General features: G+C 50.8%; 1 protein-coding gene across 2 annotated transcripts; it reads left to right on the top strand.

The window, feature by feature from the left end:
- The first annotated feature begins 995 nt into the window (after positions 1–995).
- LOC311367985 (uncharacterized protein) lies at positions 996–19,862 on the top strand. Of its 2 annotated transcripts, XM_084486857.1 has the most exons (24): positions 996–1,310; positions 2,515–2,717; positions 2,982–3,086; positions 4,765–4,860; positions 4,969–5,079; positions 5,602–5,725; positions 6,782–7,205; positions 7,903–7,973; positions 8,585–8,846; positions 9,110–9,348; positions 10,048–10,276; positions 10,532–10,716; positions 11,028–11,104; positions 11,448–11,605; positions 12,155–12,300; positions 12,671–12,908; positions 13,391–13,512; positions 14,419–14,653; positions 15,027–15,166; positions 15,689–15,935; positions 16,759–16,901; positions 17,462–17,708; positions 18,776–18,915; positions 19,112–19,862. In XM_084486857.1, exons 1-24 carry the CDS (start codon positions 1,271–1,273, stop codon positions 19,144–19,146), a joined length of 4,017 nt encoding a protein of 1,338 aa, XP_084342983.1. In that variant the 5' UTR covers positions 996–1,270; the 3' UTR covers positions 19,147–19,862. The 2 variants fall into 2 exon arrangements, with proteins under 2 accessions (XP_084342983.1, XP_084342984.1); XM_084486858.1 differs by lacking the exons at positions 16,759–16,901; positions 17,462–17,708; positions 18,776–18,915; positions 19,112–19,862 and having other exon boundaries at positions 14,379–14,653; positions 15,689–15,826.
- Positions 19,863–21,047: the final 1,185 nt, after the last annotated feature.

Raw genomic sequence — 21,047 nt, 5'->3', positions numbered from 1 at the left:
TTTTGCTGGAACTCCTTGGATACGTTAACCATTCAAGTTGAAACATGGCTTAATGTAAAGGAAGCATTTAATGTAAAGTAACATTTAGTCCTTCCATGAGGTGACCATGGACGCTCTGATGGTTCTGCTGCTGGTTCTTTCACTGCCATGTTTGTTTCTCCTGAGAAGAGTCACCTACTTTTGTAGTATATATTATGGAGATGGCCTATATTAAAATGTAATATTTTAATTTGAACTACTGAGCTAAGTAAAATAGTATTTACAAGTAACAATCATACGAGCAGTGATTTACTAAAATCATGACAAGGCATTAAGGTTCAATTTAAATAGAATAGGCCTAATGATGCCCCAAATTAGGCCTTCTTCACTTGTTCACACTCCTTAAAACCAGGTACCGTACAGACTGGTTTAACCCCCCCAGGTAGAGACACCTCTCCCTTTGGCCAAGCGTGCACCCAATGACTTCGAAGGGAAAATGATAACAACTTCACGTTTTGGATTTACCTCCAGGCTTTCCCAAATGACGTCCAGGGTCATATATACGCTTTTCCAAAATAAAAGTCTTTGTTTATGCACCGATAGCTCTGGAGATTAAATTGTAACTAAGTATTCTCTTTATCGCATGCCATAAACGAACAGCAACTACCGAATTCTACAATTAAACAAGGAATATCTAATAATCATAAATCCTGTAACTTGCAAAGGGCACATCGTAGATAGACTCTGTATGACTGTTTTTTCAGGCTCATAAACATTTACACCTTCACTACAGCTATTTCCGATACCTAAAAGATATTGTAACATTTAGCCAAGTCGTTACAAATATCGTTACGTTTATCATTATTAATTTATTATATCATATTATTATATTATATGATTCACAGATTGAAGCGTGCAGAACATGCTTTTACTTCGAAAATATTCTAACCGGAAGTCACTTTAAGGACGCGGAGGGCGACCCGACAGCGCCACCCTGCGGGGCGGAGCTGGTCGGGTCTGGGCTCCTTCAGCCAACCAGGGAAGAGGGTTTCCCGTGATCTGGACTGAAGCGGATGAGACCAGAACCTTTGTTCTCCTCCCTTCGCTCCCAGAATGAAAATAAAGGCCTCGTTTTAAATGGCTCCGATGAACCTCCAGGATCTGCAGTGAGCGGCCGAGCGGAGCGTGCTTTTACTCTACAGTAGCCGAGTGCGGACCGCAGAAAGCGGTGTTCGGGTTTTTCCCTCCCGGAGGAAGCGAGGACCTCTTTTTTTCCCCTCCCCGTAACCCAATGGAAATTAAACACGGAACTCAAAGTGACTGCAGCCGAGGTGCGTGTGTTTCGTTTTAATCTCCTAAGTGCAGGGCAGAGTTCAACTCAACCCGCAGGTCAAAAGTGCGCTTTGATCCGCTTGTTATTAATGCACATGTTGTTCATGATCGATGTGTCAGAGTCCACAGGTCAGCAGACCCCGTACTGATTGCCGCAGTACTTCGCTGGTGTTTCTCTTTGTTTTTGTTCCTTTGCGTGCAGAGCTGCTGGACTGGAACCCTTACTGGTGTGGGGAGGTTTACTGGGAGGATGCACCGCCCTCGCCAGTCCCACATGTGTTGTCTTTCGTTTTAGGAGGCTATGTTATGTACCGTCACTAATTGACCTTAAGTATCTCCCCAATTAGCAATCAGCTGAGATAGATATATGTGTGTGTGTAGTGTTCGGAGATCTTCAATTCATTAGTTGATGGAGATTTAAGGGTTACATGACCATACAGACATAACCATATATCCATAACAACAAAAATAGTAATCAGTAAGAATATCTACTCTAAAGCCGCGACCAGGTGAACCGGAAATCAATGAGAATAAATAATCATGGTGACGGTGAAAGTACATATATCTCATGTTTACCTCATTCGCTGAGATGGCATAAGTCAGTACAGGAAACGTTGTCAGTTCAGTATTCAAGCAGAAACCACAAAGGGCAGAACTCAGGAAGCAGAACCTGAAGAATCTGGCACAACTTTTGGTCTTGAAGACCGTGAACACTATTTACCATCCTCAAATATTCGTACTTAGTGCTAAGATATTGGTACATTCATTCATTCAATCATAGATCATTTTTTGATCAATCTTCTGGCCTACAACCGTTGACAATTGTAGAGAGGTACAATTATAAGACTTAGTTGCAATAGTTTAATATAAATGATTTATGCTCTTCGATTACATACAATTCCGTTATATATGTAAAGAAAATAATAGGTTCATTGTCCAACGAAACAATGCTGGAACTCTGAGCAAGTTGATGAAGGCCTTTTTTAAAATCTGAATCAAGTGTCGGCCAAAACCAACTCGGACAGAAAAACATTTTGTGGATCAGGTCAGAGAATCACGAAAACACACACGGGGAGCCGTTTACTAGGCCGTTTACTATGAAACACCCCTCCTGATTGGTTCATTGTTGGTGTTTTAACCTCTCTCTCTCTCTCTCTCTCTCTCTCTCTCTCTCTCTCTCTCTCTCTCTCTCTCTCTCTCCAGGGAATGAGTTCCCTGTGGCGTACCTCCGCCTCATGGCTCCGCCCCTGCAGCTGTTCTCGGCGGCGATGTGGCAGGTGGTGCAGCAGGGCCTGGTGGACAACTACGGGATGCTGGAGGAGTTTGTCACCATGGTGACGGAGCTGGTCCCCCAGCTGATGAGCTACAGCCAGCGGGCCCAGCTCATCCTGGGACTCCGGGCCAGGGTGAGAGACCCAGTGCAGACCACGGGGCAGACCGGCACCCAGTCCAACAGCGTTTGTTTTGTTGTTGCCTAAATCAGACTCGCTTTAGGTCGAAGGTCGAAACATTTATAAATGCCATCATTTGGAGGGGGGGGGGGGGGTTTATAGGCTCACTCATACTGTAGTTCCACCCTTACAAGTTCCATTGGGTTTAGAGTACTGTATAAAAAGAGTGTAATTCTAATTACATATTACATAATTGTGTGTGTGCGTGTGTGTCCCCAGCTGGTCCTGGAGCTGTGTCGGAGCACGGAGCCGGTGGATCTCCAGACCATCCAGCCTCACCTGGACCGGATCAAGGCCCCGAGCAGCACGGCCAACGACCCCCACGTGAGTGAACACCGCCATCTTGGCGTTTTCCCTTTCCTCGTCTTAACGGAATCATCCGTTTACTCCGTTGTAAGTGGTTGAAAAGATCATCATTTTGGGAATTTTGTTCTCACCACTGCTCTGCTCACCTAGGATTTTAGTTGATTCTAAAACAATGTACCCCCAAAAAATATACAGCTCTACATATAACATTCCAGTGAGTACCAGACTACAGTGTTCAGACCACAAACGTGAGATTGATTCTTGTCACAGTACGACTTTAGTGCAGCAGTGACTGATAACGTTCCTACCAGCCCTGTAACCAGGCCTCTGTAGCTCTAAAAGGGCGCACACAAAACCCAGGAGGGTGAACGGTGTCGGGGGGGGGGGGGGGTCGCTCTGGGCAGCGGAGCACCAACTAGTCCCACACCGCCCAGCTCCCACCCAAGGGATCAGCCCTCGCTCTTCAGCTCTCTGGTTTCCGCTGTTGTTGTTGTTGTTGTCGAGTGGAGTTGGTTGTGGAAGTTAGAAAACGCATGGTTGGGATGACAGATATCTGTATCTCTGAGTTGGAACTATTTTTAATTTAAAAGAAAAGTTTTTTACGTTTTTGTCGGGAGGCTTTACTGGTCTCCGCGTCGTGTTGACGTCGCTTTCGGACGAACACGTCTGCTCAATGACTGTTGCACAATCCTGACCACATGGGCTCATTTACGGGAAGGACAGGGCGAAGGTCACTGGCAGCGGTACAACTCTCTCTCTCACCGGGCCGTAAATACCCTGAAAACAACACAACATGCAAGGACGCATGCACGCACGCACGCACACGCGAGAGAGAGGTCATTTCACTGACAAATGGCTCCACCGGCCGCAGATGAGTCTAAGGAGAGGGGGAACGCCTCCCTCTAATAATCACCCTGGTGGTCCAGTCTCATCCCCGTGTATCGACGGATGCGGCCATGCAGGATATAAACATGTGTCTGACGCGTTTAGTCTGAGCGCCCGTGAACACCATCTACCCTACGTGTCTTAATGAGTTCTGCTCAGTCCGGGCCTTTGCATACATAAGGCCAGAGGTCAAACTGGTCATCATCCCAGAGTGAGTTAGACTAGTGACTTGTTTCATGGTCCAGGAGTGCGTTGGACTAGTGACTTGTTTCATGGTCCAGGAGTGCGTTGGACTAGTGACTTGTTTCATGGTCCAGGAGTGCGTTGGACTAGTGACTTGTTTCATGGTCCAGGAGCGAGTTGGACTAGTGACTTGTTTCATGGTCCAGGAGTGAGTTAGACTAGTGACTTGTTTACCTCCTGAGCCCTAGGCCTTCCTCAGGCCTTCAGGTCACCAGACGTGGGAGTCAGAGGGATGCCAGAGCGAACATGCAGGAGAAGTGGAACTCTTATCAGCGCTAACCACTCCTCCACAGTCGGGCCTCGCGGTGCAGACACGTCTAGAAGCGACGTGGAAGTGTGCAGTTAATATAAACAATGCAGAAAAACGTGCAAAAAAAAATTAAAAAAAGTGCAGAAAAACACGACGGCTAATAAACAAAGAAGTCAGGTAGGAAGATCATCATTCAAATGGAGTTAGACACCATGTGACTCATTATGCTCCCTTCCCAAGCCATTTCCCCATGTTTATATTCGATTGGGTTAATTATTTGTTTGTGAGTTACAACTAACGACTAACCTGGTGTCACAGGTAACCATTGACCAGGTGGAGGAGTCGGAGGTGAACTTTGTTGAGCTGGTCCATACCTTGCTGGAGAGCCCTGCGGAGAAGGAGCACTTCTTCCAGGTGAAACTCACACACACGGTTATGTTACATCAACTGTACATTTCGAACAATATGCGTTTGTAACTGTCTATCGTGTGGTCACGGTACCCCGTTCTCTGTGCTTCGTAGGAGGTCTACCCGGAGCACTTTGGCTCAAAGTACGACACAGCCCTGGAGATGTTGGTGTGGGAGTTCATCTCCAGACTGGACGAGCTGCTGCCCATCCCAGACTTCACACAGGTGTGTGGTCATCTCATCCACCGTTCCGGCCGATTTGGAGACACGGTCTAATCCGTGTTTAGGAGCACACATACGGTTAAGACCGGGAGTCCAGAATGGGCCAAAATGAAGTCAGATGTTTGACTGGATCCTATTTTTTTTTTTTTTCCTGAGGGGAGCCAGCAATAGTTATCGCAGTCTTCAAGGACGGAGATAGATTCAGTGTGAAAACATGTCCTTGTTACCGTGGTGACAGTTGTTTTTGTTGCATGCCATATTTGGCCCCAGCCTTTAGTAAACGAATGAACTCGTATCCAAATATTTTTATTTTACCCCCTTCATGCCGAATCTGCAGTGAAACCTAATAATGAATAATGACACATCAAACAAATACAGAATAATAACAATTATTATAATAGAATTACCACATAATGAAGGATGAAAAGAGAGCCTAATAAATAGCAGGAGATGCAGTGTGTACACGTGTGTGTGTGTGTGTGTGTCACTGTGCTGTGTTGAGGACCGCTGAACTCGCTCTTCCAGATGGTGGAGTGGCTGGTGGGCGTGCCGTCATTCCTCCACGACACGCTGCAGTGCTTCAGGCAGCGGGAGGACATGAAGGTCGCCCTGGAGCACCACGGCAACCTGGAGCAGTTCGAAGAGAAAGGTACACCCCTGAAGGACCTGGGTCAATGTGTATTGCATGAGATAGATAGATAACAACTTCATGTCGCTGAAGAGTGAAAGTTTCTTGTGTATTCTTTGAGACTTGATGCAGACTTGGTGTAGGGGTGTACGGTATAGAAAGTACACCAGTGTGAATTTGCCCTATGGTATGGATTTTGACCATACCGTGTGACCGGTAGACAGTGTTGTGTGTAACGTGTTACAAAGTAAGTAACGTAAATACAGTAACGTAACTTCTTTTTCATGTGAAAAGTAAAGTTACGCGAAACTACAGTAACGAAACGTAGTTCCTTTTTCAATTCGGCTCAATGTAACTGTTCCTAGGGACCGATTTGACAGCGATACTGCCTTCTCAGGCAATATGCTATTGCGCAAGCACGCAGGCGTGCAGCCTGCGAAATAATCCCTTCACAAGCTCTCTCTCATTCCACACCGTACAAGACAGACGCTGGTAGCATGAAGCTGTCTCTGCATCTCAGACCGCTTCCGCAGGCATTTTCCAAAGCCAGTCCTTATGACAAAAAATGCCAGCGGTGGAACGAGATAACAAACGCCGTCACCTTTGTTTACCTTTGCAAGGACATGGTTCCCTTTCAAAATGTAGATAGAAAGGGCTTTAAAGAGATGGTCAAAACACAAACACAAATTGAGATGCCAAAACTATACGGCAAGGTCCGCGACCAAGTGGAGAAATAAATCCATACTATCCATACTGGAAGTAACTTAAAAAAAAAGGAAAAGATTTAGCATTTTTTTCTATTGCAGTTTTGCTCAAGAAATGTTCTTAAAATACTTCTGTACTATGTGAAATATTTCCTAGTAATACAAAAATACAGTAATAGCTGCCTAACCAGTATTTTACCCCTTCAGAAGCATTTATATCAAAATTAGAATATGAAATTAACATACCGTGATATAATGCAGTTACCGTCTATGCCTCAAATCATACCGCAATATAATTTTTTGTCCATACCGTACAGCCCTAACTTGGTGGATAATTCAGAATTTTTCATCCCACTTTCTTCCCAATTCCCAGATCCTAGTTTGCTCCCGATGGACGACTGCATCCTCTACTCCCTGTCCCTGCCCACAAAGACCCGACTGGAGGTCAACTCGGCGTCGCACTCGCCCTCGCAGGACGTCTCCCTGCTCCCGGAATTTCCCAACCCCCCGGCCGGCGCCGAGGACCGGAGCCGGAGGAACGCCGAGAGGGCCCGGCAGAGGAGGGAGAGGAGGGAGTCCGCCGCCGGGCAGATCAAAGCCGAGAGCGAGTCATTGGACGTCTCGGGCGCCATGTGTCCGCCGGGCGCCGCGAGTCCCGCCGACACGCCGCCCCCTGCGGAGCCCTCGGCCGACGAGGACGTCTACATCTCCAGGGGGGGGCGAGCGCTGAGGAAGAGGAAGCTGATCAAGACGCCCGAGCCTCCGGCGAAGCAGCCCTCGAAACGAACCACGGCCCTGTAAGACTCCGCCTCCCATGGAATGATGTCCAATTTACATATGCAGAGATAAACATTCCTTGGAATAATATAAGGTTTTACGTATGTAGAGATAAACATTCCTTGGAATAATACAATGTTTTACATATGTAGAGATAAACATTCCTTGGAATAATGTCCTGTTTTACCGATTTAGAGATTAACGGTCCTCTTTGTAATGGTTGAGACTTTAAACGGGTTGTTTTAGTCCAACAGAATCCAGACTTCTGGTGTCAGGAGAACAACAGTGTGTCTGTTACGGAACCCTGAGGAACACCAGTTTCAATTGGATGCATGGTTGGGATGTACATCCCTTCTACATATTACTGGTGTTGACACGGCGGTGATTCCGAGGTTATTGACGTGGACAGACCTACAGCCTCTTTACCGAATGGTCCCCGGTCAGTCATCGGGCGACACACATTAGTGCTGTCTCTAAATCATTGCTCCCGGTCTCTGGTCTCTGCCGTCTGGCCCCCGCCCCCCCCCTCCGTCCGCCACTGCCGTGTTTTTAAACGTGGCCACGTGGGGATTAGTCATCGTCAACACCCGCCCACCTGTCCTCCAAGTGCGTCCCGAGATAAAAGCCCCTCCCCTTCCTGCAGACGGCGCTGACCCGCCCCCGGCTCCTCTCAGATGACTCAAGGCGCTCTTTCTCTTCTCTTCTTCTGTTTCTCAGCAGGGAACCCAGTCGGGAGGTGGAGAGCTCCGGAGAGTCTCCGTTGATCTCCATATGGGGAGAATACACAGGTCCGTCTGAGAAGTCAAGGCCATGTTGCAGTCGGCCTGTCTGTCCGTCTGTTTGTCGGTCTCCATCCCCCTCACCCTCGACGCCTTTACGTAGCTTGCAGTCTTCCCATTTCTTCCACTTTTCTTTTTCTCTTTTTACCCTGCTCTCCTTTTTTTTCGCTACCTACCTATCTGTCTGTGTGTCTCTCTCTCCGTCTGTCTGTCATAGTCAGTCTCACAGTCTCTCTCTGTATCTGTTTGTAGCCGTTTCACGCATGTCTTTTAACAATCCATGACATGTTATCACCACCCCTATCCGTTGTATTGACTCCTCCCCTATCCACTGTATTGACTCCTCCCCTATACATTATATTGACCCCTCCCCTATCCGCTGTTTTGACTCCTCCCCTATCCACTCTATTGACTCCTCCCCTATACATTATATTTGCCCCTCCCCTATCCTCTGTTTTGACTCCTCCCCTATCCGCTCTATTGACTCCTCCCCTATCCGCTCTATTGACTCCTCCCCCCTTCCCCTATCCACTGTATTGACTCCTCCCCCCTTCCCCTATCCACTGTATTGACTCCTCCCCTATCCTCTGTATTGACTCCTCCCCCCTTCCCCCGTGCAGACCCCCAGGCGCACTCCTTGCCGGCGGAGGCGGCGGCGGAGAACAAGGCCCCCTGGTCGGACGACGAGTCCCTCCAGCTGCTGGAGATCTGGGGCAAGGACTCGGTGCAGCAGGGGCTGCAGGGCTGCGTGAAGAACCGGCCCATCTTCGCACTCATCGCCCAGAGCATGGCGGAGCACGGGCACGTGCGCAGCGTGGAGCAGTGCCAGATCCGCATCAAGAGGCTGAAGAAGGCCTACCGCCACTGCCTGAAGAGGAACAGGTGGGTGGTGGTGGTGGTGTGGGTGGGTAGTGTGGGGGGTGGAGATGTCCGTCTGTCTGTCGGTCTCTGAAGCATACGCAATGCAGCTCACTGGTATTTCAGGATTGCGATGTTTGGATTGGACGTCCTACACATCTGGGGTTTGATGCAAAGAAAAACAAACCATGTGTTTGAACGTTTGTATTCACTCTGTGTGTATTTCAACCTTTGTAGTCACACTCTGTATTTCAACCTTTGTATTCTGTGTGTATTTCAACACACAGAATACATAAAACCAACAAGACAGAGTGCAAGTTCTACGAGCAGCTGGAGTGCGTGCTGGGGGGGCCGTCCAGGGGCCCCAAGGTGACCTACGACCCCGACGAGCTGATGGAGGAGGAAGGGGAGGGGGATGAGGAGGAGGAGGAGCTGAAGCAGGAGGAGGAGGAGGAGCTGAAGCAGGAGGAAGAGGAGGATGAAGACATGCAGTTCCTCGGCTGCGCCAGTCGAGAGGTGATAGGGGGTACGCTGACCTTTACTTTCTTTCTTTTATTCTTTTGTAGATTTGAATTTTGGATGTTTTGGTTTTGGTTGCTGAAGACACTTGACTCGCATCCCTCTTCCAGTCATTTCATTCAGTCGTTAACATTCAGCCGTTTACATGCTTTGTCTCCATAAGCTGACTTGACTGGATGTGGCATGCTGCTCTGTCTAGCTTAACTGGTAATGCCCTTTTATTACAGTCATGGTTAGGAGTTTTAATTCCCACTCGACGCTACGAATGTATACACTGTGTTGTGAGACACAAATAAAAAGGATAGATATATATGTAGATGGATAGATAGATATAATATATATCTTTAAAGCTGCACTATATTATGTTTTCTACTGCTGCTATTTACACCATTTCAAAAATACCTAAACTAGTAAGTCGCTCAAGAATGCCATGCCATCCACAAGTTAATCCATCCAGGGACATTTTCTCTATAAATCGGTTTATTGTTGTCCCCTTTTCTAAAATCTCGACTGTTAATGTCGTCCAAAAAGTATTTATCTCTGAATGCAGCTCCGACCCGAGCCACTAGAGGCTGCTCGTGGGAAAACCTACATAGTGCAGCTTTAAGGTATATGTATCTCTCTTTTCTTACTTTTTTTTTAAGAAAAGAGAGATTTTTACGTTGTGTTTTTTTAACACAAAGCTAACTTTTCCCTCTGCCGCCAGCGGAAGCCACCAGAAGCGTCCCATGGACGGACGCGGAGACCCAGTGCCTGGTGAACATCTGGGGGAAGGACCAGGTGCAGCAGGGGCTGAAGGGGATCCAGAGGAGGGGGCCGGTCTTCCCCTCCATCGCCCAGATGATGGCCGCCCTGGGCTACTCGCGCACGGCCGAGCAGTGTCAGAGCCGGCTGAAGCGCCTCAAGTCCACCTTCAGGCAGTGCTACAACAACAAGTATGTGTGTGTGTGTAGGAGCCGCCTCGTCGGTTCTTTATCTTACTCGTCACTGAGCAGTACGAGTTAGTGTATACATTATCTCTTTGCCTTTTTCAGTTTTCTTTGTTTTTCGGTTGAATTTATATTTAAAGACTTAATAAATGTTAAATTTGATGTGTGGTCTCTCCCTCTCCCTCTCTTCCCTCCCTCCCTCCCTCCCTCCCTCTCTTCTCCCTCTCTCTCTCTCCCTCCCTCCCTCCCTCCCCCCTCCAGCCTTCAGGGGAAGAGGCAGGTGGAGTGTAAGTTCTACGAGCAGCTGGGCCGGATCCTGACCAAGGACCTGTCGTTCTCGGAAGCGCTGGACGAGAGCAGCGACCTCCTGGACCCCCCCGACCAGGAGGAGGAGGAGGAGAAGCCCCCCAACGCAGACCACTCCGCCGCCTGGCATCGGGAGATGGGTACGCAGAGGGGGGAGCGGGGGGGGGGGGGTTCACCTGTCGGAGTGGTTTCCTGTGGTTCATACGTTACCCAACGTTGTTTTTTAGGTTATCACTTTTTCTGGCAGTGTTTCAGTTATTAAAGTTGTTGCGCTGTAGTTTTTATCAGCTATAAAAAATGTTGTTCTCCTTTTTAATTTTCAAGTAATCAAAGTGTCCTATAGTCTTTTATTTTTGTGTATATTTAATAAAATCTCAGAGCGTCGAGCTGAGGCTCCGCCAACGGTCAGTATGACGGGGTCTGACGTCCCGCTGCTCTGTGGGCCCCCCAGGAGCCGTGGAGCGCCGGAAGGTCCCCTGGTCGGACAAGGAGACGGTCATCCTCCTGGAGCTGTGGGGCGATCACCACGTGAGGCTCGGAGCGCGTTTGTCTAGAATGCATCATGGGAGTTCTTTGTCGGCGCTGCGCCGCCATAAGGAGAGGACTCCAGAGAGCTGGAGTACCGTGGAATTAAGTTAAACTGTGAAACTTAACCGAAGTAAATATACCGTAACCAAGGCCAATGAAAATGTCGTTTTCCACAAGTCGCATGAGAAACGGCTGCGGCGGTTGGTAACGCAACGATACCTTCATCATAACCACCGACAACAGTCACTAGCGACCACGTCTCGGCTCCAACGATGGCCGGCCGGTCGCGGCGCCGCCCGGGGCCTGTAGCTGCGCTCCGTTAACGGGGTCCGTTTCCACTCAGGTCCAGTACAGCCTGCGGCAGAGCCCGCACAACGGACACGTCTTCACGGACATCTCGGAGAAGCTGGGCGCCAACGGGTTCTACCGCAGCGCCGGCCAGTGCCACACCCGGGTGAAGCGGCTCAAGGCCCGGTACCGCCAGGCCCGGGAGAACCTCAGGTACCACAAGGGGGGCCACCGACGGGGCCCCTAACGTAATGTGGACCCCCGACCCACTACGCCGGGACCCCGTAGGCGGGTCTCGGGTCCTAGGGTGTGGAGGGATTAAACCAGCGTTGTTTTAGGTCGGGGGGGGGGGGGGGGGGGGGTTGACCCCGTATCAACAACGTGGCTCAGGAGGTAGAGCGGGGTTGGCTGGTAAACGGGTTGCTGGTTCAATCCCCGGCTCCTCCTAGCTGAGTGTCGAGGTGTCCCTGAGCGAGGCGCCTCGCCCTGACTGCTCCCGACGAGCTGGCTGTCGCCCTGCGTGGCTGAGTGCATGTGTGCATGAATGGGGCACTTTGAGTGGACACTGGTTAGAAAAATAATTAAGAATTAAGGCAATCCGTTTACCATTCACACTAGTGTGTGTGTGTGTGTGTGTGTGTGTGTGTGTGTGTGTGTGTGTGTGTGTGTGTGTGTGTGTGTGTGTGTGTGTGTGTGTGTGTGTGTGTGTGTGTGTGTGTCACTCCGCTCTTAACCCGTCCCCCTTTTGGTCCTCGCGCGCAGAGTGTCGGGGACGGACAAGATCGACTTCAAGTTCTACGACCTCCTGGAGCAGATCGTGGAGAAGCAGCCGTCCACCTCGTCGCTGCTGCTCCCCGACCCGGGCACCATCTCCGAGGAGTCGGATGGCGAGTCGGCCAACGGCGCCGGTAACACACGCACACGGGCACATGTTCATGTTGGGGTTCACCATGAATATTCAAAGTTTCGACTGATTGATTGATTGATTGATTGATTGATTGATTGAAATTCTTTATGGACACATGTGCAAAGGTAAGCATTCACATCAGGTCAAAAGGATAAGACAAAAAAGCCCATGGGCTGATCTCCATTGTGTGTGTCCCTTGGTAGTGTAAGCATGTGTATGTAAGCGAGTTGTGTTGAAGGTAACGTACACGACAGTGCGGGAGCAAAGTCAAATATGACACAAGAGAAGTTTTAGTACTCTCAGACCGGACCTCCGGCACCGTGTTCACGTGTCCGTCTCTCGCTCTCTCCCTCGACCCCCCCCCCCCCCAGAGGCCACGCCCTCCTCCAAGCCCAGCCTGTGGTCGGACGAGGAGACGCTGGCGCTGATGGCGGTGTGGGGCGAGGAGGAGGTGCAGCGGGCGCTGCGCGGCTCGGTGCACAACGGCCACGTCTACGCCGAGATCTCTGAGCGCATGCGGGGGCGGGGCCACAACAAGAGCCAGGAGCAGTGCCGCTGGAAGGTCAAGGCGCTCAGGGCGCACTTCCGCCAGTGCTACGACCGCAAGAAGTGAGGCCCGCCGCTCGCGTGTGTGTGTGTGTCCGGCTGTCTGTCTGTGTGTATGTGTGTCCGGCTGTCTGCTTCCTGGTGTGTGTGTGTGTGTGTGTGTGTGTGTGTGTGTGTGTGTGTGTGTGTGTGTGTGTGTGTGTGTGTGTGTGTGTGTGTGTGTGTGTGTGTGTGTGTGTGTGTGTGTGTGTGTGTGTGTGTGTGTGTGTGTGCGGGTGTCTGCTTCTGTGTGTGTGTGTGTCTGCTTCCTGATGTCTGTCTGTGTGTGTGTGTGTGTCTGGCTGTCTGCTTCCTGATGTCTGTCTGTGTGTGTGTGTGTGCGGGTGTCTGCTTGTGTGTGTGTGTGCGCTTCCTGATGTCTGTCTGTGTGTGTGCGGGTGTCTGCGTCCTGGTGTGTGTGTGTGTGTTTAGTATTTCAAATATTGGCATAAAGGTATTTCATTCAAATATTTGATTGAGATCATTGATTGTCTAAATGGCTCCAGGCGGTTGAAGAGCAAGGTGGACTACAAGTTCTACTCCCAGCTGGAGGCCATCCTGGGCCAGGAGGTCGTCTCCAACGACGAGAGCGAGGTCAAGGAGGAGGAGGAGGAGCAGGAGACAGCCGGTACAGTTACCATCATCTCAATCCAACGGCTCATCTAACCCTAATGAGCGGTAACAGTTAGAAACAGTGACAGTTGGTCTAACTGTCACTCAGACGGTTAGTCCAACTGTCACTCCAACGGTTAGTCCAACTGTCACTTCAACCTGTTGCAGGGCAGTATATTGTAGTGACGTTTATCACAGACACACGCGCCAGACAAACGCTCTCCTTCTGTTCGTTCATTTGTGTACGTTTAAGTGTCTCAGCTTTTGGCTGGTGCAAGAAGTAGTTAAAGTGATCTATGGATCTATAGTAGACCCTTCCACGTGCTGCTGGCTAGAATAGCACGTATGTCACCACCTAGTGGACCATCTGGACCACTACAATCTATATGAGTCATTACTGTTACTTTAGCAGTGCTGCCTGTTTTCGGAATCGGCCGATTGGCCTCCAGTCGGCCGATGGGACTTCCCTCGGTCCGCAGCCGGACACTGGCCTCGTCGACCGGGTCTCGACTCCAATCACATTGTATTTTTCTTTGTAATGGGATCCTTCTCACTGTATTGTTCACTAAACAAGCAATAAATCATTGTTTAGTCTGACCAACACAACACTGTAAGCAGTCAACCTATGAACTGCTCTTTCCTTTAGGCCAGGCCGATGTGTTGAGATGAATTGATATTATAACATCTTTATTTAACTGTTGAATTGTAAAAGAAAAATACATACGACTCATACTGATCTCCAGTCAGTTCCAGTAACAAATCACCCCAACAAAATTTATATTTTCAGAAATATATATATATATATATATTTAGTATCACGTCGCGCTGTCGGTTTGGTCTTCGATTAACCGCTCAGCCCCGCCCCGCTCTGTCACTGCCCAGTCGGTCTCCAACGGCCCCCCCCCCCTCTGGGCCCCCGCAGCAGGCACCAACGGCGCCAGCGGGCCCTGGTCGGAGCCGGAGACGGTGGCGCTCATCGAGCTGTGGGCGTCGGCCGAGGTGCAGGAGAGCCTGCGGGCGTGCGTCCACAACAGCCACATCTACGGCGAGCTGGCGGCCAGCATGACGGCGGCGGGCTACCCCCGCACGGCCGAGGGCTGCCAGGCCCGCATCAAGAACCTCAAGAAGACCTACCGGAACTTCTGCAACAGCCGCCGGTGAGGGGGATGGGGGGGGGAGGGGGAGGGGGGGGCGGGAGGGGGGGGTGCGGCTGCTGGTTCATCGGTCACTGGCCTGGTGGCTGGTTGGTTAAGTTGGTGAGCTAATGCCAGGGACAGTGTAAGTTAGTTAGCGTGTGGGTTTGACTCAATTTTAATTTGCAACAAATGCAAATTCCAAATGCTGATTTGTAATTTCATTATACATTTTTACTGATGCCATCAGGGGGGGGGTCAATAAAGTTCATCCAGGGGCCAGGGTAGTCTATGGGGTAGGGAGGACTCGGGGGGCCCAAAGGTTGCTGGTTGGAAACCCGCTCGCTCGCTCGCTCGCTCGCTCACTCACTCACACAAGCCACTGTGTATCTTCCAGGAGCGGGGGCCACCCCATGCTGTTCACCTACTACCAGCTGATGGAGCCGGTGCTGGGGGACAGCGGGGCCCCCGCCTTCGACCCCGCCATGGGGGACGGCGGGGGGCTCTCCCTCCTGGACCCCGAGGACGACCTCCTGGGTAGGGGCGCGCTCACACCGGTGGTCATGTGACATGGATGCGTGGTCATGTGACCAGTGTTGGGGTCGTTTCTGTGCTTTCAATGTTGTTTTGCGCACGTTGGGAATATTGAACCAACGTGGAGAAAATAACCCTATTAACATGACATTTTTAAATGATACTTTATTATATATATTAGTATATTATATAAACATGAATGTTAAACATTTTAATAAAATCCAATGAATAATAAATATCAACATTTCATAATGCAAACACCCTCCACCCCTCCTCCTCCTCCCCCTCCTCCTCCGCCCCACTCCTCCTCCTCCGTCCTCCTCCTCCTCCTCCTCCGTCCTCCTCCTCCTCCTCCTCCGCCCCACTCCTCCTCCTCCTCCCCGTCCTCCTCCTCCTCCCTTCCTCCTCCTCTGTCCTCCTCCTCCGTCCCCCTCCCCCTCCCCATCCTCCTCCTCCACTCTTCCTCCTCCATCCTCCTCCTCCTCCACCTCCACCCCCTTCCTCCTCCTCCTCCTCCTCCTCCAGGTGACCTGGCGTCCCCAGCCGGCCAGGCGGAGTCCAGCCGCAAGATGCCGTGGTCGGAGCGGGAGACAGAGACGCTGCTGGGCGTGTGGGGGGAGGACGGCGTGCAGCTGACCCTGACTGCGGGGGGCCGCACCCGCCACCTCTACGACTACATCTCCCAGAAGATGCGGGGGCTGGGCTTCGCCCGCTCGCCGGAGCAGTGCTGCACGCGGCTCAAGAGGCTCCGCGCCGCCTTCCACCACGACAAGTCAGCGCTCCCGTCTGGGTCGTTTGGGGGGGGGCCGTCTGGGATTTTGGGACCGTTGGGACCGCCGGGGCATTTGGGAACGTCTGCGTCGCTGGGACCTCTGGGAGCGTCGGGGTCGCTGGGACCGTCGGGGGTGTTGGGACCGCTGGGAGTGTCGGGGCCGTCAGGGTCGTTGGGAACGTCGGGGTCGTTGGGACCGCTAGGAGCGTCGGGAACGTCGGGGGCGTTGGGACCGTCGGGGTCATCAGGGGGGTCAACATAAGGTCCTCGTAAAGGTGGTTTTCTTTCGCTCCATCATCAGTCAGACGATATTAACCCACTGGGGAACGCAGCCGGCACAGCGCTGTACCGGAGGGTAGCTTCAGGAAGTATCGCACCTTTCTCAAGCTTTGGAGCTGCTTTTGGCCCAGGACCGCCCTATCCATTTGACTGCATTGTCATAATTCTTTTAGAAAATAGATTTGAGGTGATTTTCTGTTCAGCTTGGTCAGAATTGAGTCACCCTTTCTGTTGGGCTTCAGGATACAATACGCCCGGTGTTGGCCTTCAGACGTACTGATGATCAAGCGAAGCTGACACGACACGTAGCCATGCGTATCATCTTTATTTGCACTTTACTTTATTTTCTACTCTCCTCCTTTTGTAAGGAGTTGTAAGGGTGTTGTTACTTTTACGATATTTCACAGACTTCACGATATTTCACAGACTTTTACGTTGATATTTTGACTTTAGAACATGCGTCTTTTGTCATTTGTCCCGGGCGATGATGAACCAAACGCCTCCCCATATCTGACCAACGTGTGGTCCCCTGCTCCTCCTGCAGGAAGGACTTCAAGTACTTCGACCAGATGGAGCAGATCTACAACAAGGTGATCAGCGTGGACGAGGGCGACGAGGAGGAGCCCGGCCTCGGGGACGACCCCACCGAGCTCATGCCCGACCTCCCAGACCTGGACCAGGACCTGGGTGAGTGGGACCGCCGGGACCACCGTGCTCAGGGTCAGGGGGGGGCTGTCACTAGGACCTGGGTGAGTGGGCCGGTCTCAGGGCAGAGTGGTCCCTGACAGCGTGGTTCTGCTGTGTTCTCTGCTTGTGGCGGCTGGCAGGGAGAAGTTTTGGTTTCTGTGCGGTGTTGCACTCTCGTCGTTGGTTATGCGGACCGAATCACAATGATCCATCCTTCATTTTTCCTAACGTTCCACCTCTCTCCACATTCCTCCTCCTCCTCCGCCTCCTCCTGCCTTCCCTGCTTCCTTTCCGTCCCTCTCGCCTCCTCATCCACCTTCTCCTCTCTCCTCCTACCCCTCCTTTCCTCCTTCTTTCTCCGTGTACCATCTCTCCGCCCCTCTCCTCTCATCCCCTTTCCTCTCATCCCTTCCGCCTCCTCTCTCTCCCCATCCCTTGCTCCTCCTCTTCCTCCTCTTCTCTCCTTCAATCCCTCCTTTACACATTTACTTTCTCCTCTTCCTCCTCTCTCCCCCCCATCCCTTGCTCCTCCTCCTCCTCCTCCTCCTCCTCCTCCGCAGCGGCCCTCCTGCCGGCGTCCGACGGCACCAAGCAGACGTGGGGCGAGGGGGAGACGGAGCTGCTCCTGGAGCTGTGGGGCAGCGACGGCATCCAGGAGGCACTGCGGAGCTCCAACAAGACCAAGCCGGTCCTGACCCAGGTGTCGCTGGCCATGGCGGGGGCGGGCTTCCACCGCACCGCCCAGCAGTGCCAGACCCGCATCAAGAGGCTCAAGCGCAGCTTCAGGCGCTTCGTGGAGGACAGCAGGTGAGCAGAGGGGGGGGGGGGCTGCTTGTGCTGGTGGTAGTGGGGGAACTGGGGGTGGTGGTGGTGTTACTGGGGGTGGGGGTGGTGGTGGTGTTACTGGGGGTGGGGGTGGTGGTGGTGTTACTGGGGGTGGTGGTGTTACTGGAGGTGGTGGTGGTGGTGTTACTGGGGGTGGGGGTGGTGGTGGTGTTACTGGGGGTGGTGGTGTTACTGGAGGTGGTGGTGGTGGTGTTACTGGAGGTGGTGGTGGTGGTGTTACTGGGGGTGGGGGTGGTGGTGGTGTTACTGGGGGTGGTGGTGTTACTGGAGGTGGTGGTGGTGGTGGTGTTACTGGGGGTGGGGGTGGTGGTGGTGGTGGTGGTGTTACTGGGGGTGGTGGTGGTGTTACTGGGGGTGGGGGTGGTGGTGATGGTGTTACTGGGGGTGGTGCTGGTACTGGGGGTGGTGGTGGTGGTGATGGTGTTACTGGGGGTGGGGGTGGTGGTACTGGGGGTGGGGGTGGTGGTGGTGTTACTGGGGGTGGGGGTGGTGGTACTGGGGGTGGGGGTGGTGGTGGTGTTACTGGGGGTGGTGGTGGTGGTGGTGGCACTGGGGGTGGTGATGGTGTTACTGGGGGTGGGGGTGGTGGTGGCACTGGGGGTGGTGGTGGTGGTGTTACTGGGGTGGTGGTGGTGGTGGCACTGGGGGTGGTGGTGGTGGTACTGGGGGTGGTGGTGATGGTGTTACTGGTGGTGGTGGTGGTTCTGGAGGTTGTTGTTGTTGCTAATTAAAGAATGTACTTGCAATTCATTGATCTGTACTAGATCAATGTCTAGTATAGGCTAACACACTTAGCCTTTTCGGTAGCCTGTGTGTGTAGTCTCTGGAAGTATCTTATCTATCTATTTGATGGTCTGCTAACCACGATACGCTAGCACGCTTGTTAATATCTACCAATAAATACACAAAAAGAGTCAATGTTATTGCTGTTGATCATGGTGGAGTCTCCTCAACGGCTCAATAACTGACCCCAGCCGCCATTCGCTGGTTCTGCTGTCACTCACGGTGCGGTGACTTCCTGTCTGCAGGGGCGGGACTGAGAAGCAGGAGTGCAAATACTTCGACCAGCTGCTGCGCGTGTTCGGCGCTCAGTACGTCGACGCAGACCTCCTGGACACAGACCTGCTGGACGCAGACCTGCTGGCCAACGCCTCCCTGGACCTGCCAGGTGAGCGCATGAATCATGACCGCTGCCCAATGAGCGCATGAACTATGACCACTGCCCGGTGAGGGCATGAATTATGACCACTGCCACAATTTTTGTATATACTTTTTTACTTCATAATTGTTCTTTTATTAGGTCACTTTTGCAAGCCGTTCTTTCCAAACGTCTTGACCTCGTCTTGACCTTTTCCATTCTGCAGGTTCTCCAGAGTCGAGCAACGGCCCGTCGCCATAGAAACCAAGCCACGCAGAACGGGCGCCGCGGCAACGACAGTCAGTCTCCAGACGCTGAAACAGAACCCTGGGGGAGGGCGGAGATGATTATTTTTGAACACGGATCTGAGTGCTGTTGACCAGATAGAAGAGTTTTATATAGCCCCTGTATAGATTTGTATAGGTTTGTGTGTGTGTGTGTGTGTGTGTGTGTGTGTGTGCGTGGGTGTGAATGTGAGGAGGGATGCTGACACAGAATCATGAATCCATTATTATTATTAAGGGCTGTTGCTTGTTTAGCATTATTAGCATCTGGGCTAATCAGGTCTTCTTCTCATGTCAACTGTCCATCCATGGCTAGCTGCCCGCTACTGTTACACTGGAGGTGATTTGCACTAAATAGCGCTGGCTAGATGTCATGGCGTCCAGGTGTTCCAGGAGCCAGCGTGCATTCTGCTCGTCATCGGCTCGTTTCCATTCCAGTGCGCTCTTTTGTAAACATTCGTTGGCCTTTTTATTTTTTTATTTTATTTTACATTTTGTGCCAAATTTCAGTCCTGTTCAGTCACTGGTGATTATGCTGCCACACTCTCCCTGCTAAAAGAAAAAAAGTGGATGATGCTAAAAAGTGATGATGATGAACTGTTAACACCAAACTATTGTTTTTATTAAAGGTGCTGTAAATTTGAGAGCTCAAATGTGAGTGTTATTTCTCAGCCATGGCCGTCCTCCAGCTGATAGTGGGTGAAGTGCTCTGGGACAACATCATTTCTATTTGACTATGCGCCTGCCTCGCTATGAGGCTATTTCTATTCCAGACCGCTTCCTGCTCAATTCTGACCAATCAGGACATCTCTTCCCTGATTGGTCCACAGGTGTGTCAAAGCAGCACTTCTCAATGCCGGAGAAATTGAACTGGGAGAAGGGAGAGATGGATGGGGCCTTTTCCGGTTACTTATTTTCAAAATCTGCTTTCTCTTTTTACAACTCCTGAAGCTTTCCCTCCAGTACCTCTACTTCTGCATCCTGTTCATTGATATTTTTAGGGTTAGGCTTTTCATGGAGTGTGAGTGTGAGTGTGTGTGTGGTGTCAGGCTGGCTTTGTAACTTACTCTGGTCAGCCTCCGCACTGCCTTAATCAGGTTTATGTAGATGAAGTGAAAATGTGCGTGTGTTGGTATTTTCTTTTCGGTTACTCTCTTCCCCGCAATGAAATATGTTGCGTCCGCGTTTCAGGATGTGGCCTGAAATGGGCTCTCGGCCCCCAGGTTGGATACCACTTTTATTTTATTTATTTTTTTACAGTTTTTTTAAATTTGACCTCACGGTTTAATGTTGTCTGCAGCTGTGCAAGTTTAGTGTTAAGTATATAGTTTGTTGGTTGTTTTACACATTTTTCCAAAAGCATTCAAACAAACTTTAATCGCCGGATGGCTCTGGAGGATCTTCAATGACGTCTTACGTTTGAAAAAATAAATGTTTTGTAATACAAATTGTAGTTATCCATTTATAATGTGAGTTGAACAATGTGAATAGAATAACAAGGAAGTTCAGGTAATCAAATAAATGATCAAGTAGTAACAACCGAGAGAAAAAGTGTTAATATTTCTAAATAAAAACAAAAATACACAAAATATATATAAAATATGGCTGGGAATATAGACATTATTATTTTGTGTTTTGCAGTACACGTTATTTTCCACTAGATTGCGCCGTTGTGTAGCAACAGTCGCACAAATAGTTTAACTAGTCCACCGCATTCCTTGACATCGTCGTTATAGGGGGTTATTTTTGGGACTATTTTGCAATCTCCCGCGACAAATGTTTCGTTTAATGGCTCAATTTATCTAATACAGAAATCGAACCGTCTTAGGCATGGGTAAAATATTGTGACACACACCGCCAACGCGTTGACAAATCGAG

Source organism: Micromesistius poutassou (assembly GCF_964030765.1).
Source record: "Micromesistius poutassou genome assembly, chromosome: 22".
Lineage (NCBI taxonomy): Eukaryota > Metazoa > Chordata > Actinopteri > Gadiformes > Gadidae > Micromesistius > Micromesistius poutassou.
This window is presented reverse-complemented; position numbering and strand designations above follow the sequence as displayed.

Coding starts and splice junctions, on each gene's coding strand:
- LOC311367985 (XM_084486857.1), top strand. CDS start 1,271: ATGGAAATTAAACACGGAACTCAAAGTGACTGCAGCCGAG. Junction 10,717..11,027: donor CGCCTGGCATCGGGAGATGG/GTACGCAGAGGG, acceptor TGGGCCCCCCAG/GAGCCGTGGAGCGCCGGAAG. Junction 13,513..14,418: donor GGAGGAGCAGGAGACAGCCG/GTACAGTTACCA, acceptor GGGCCCCCGCAG/CAGGCACCAACGGCGCCAGC.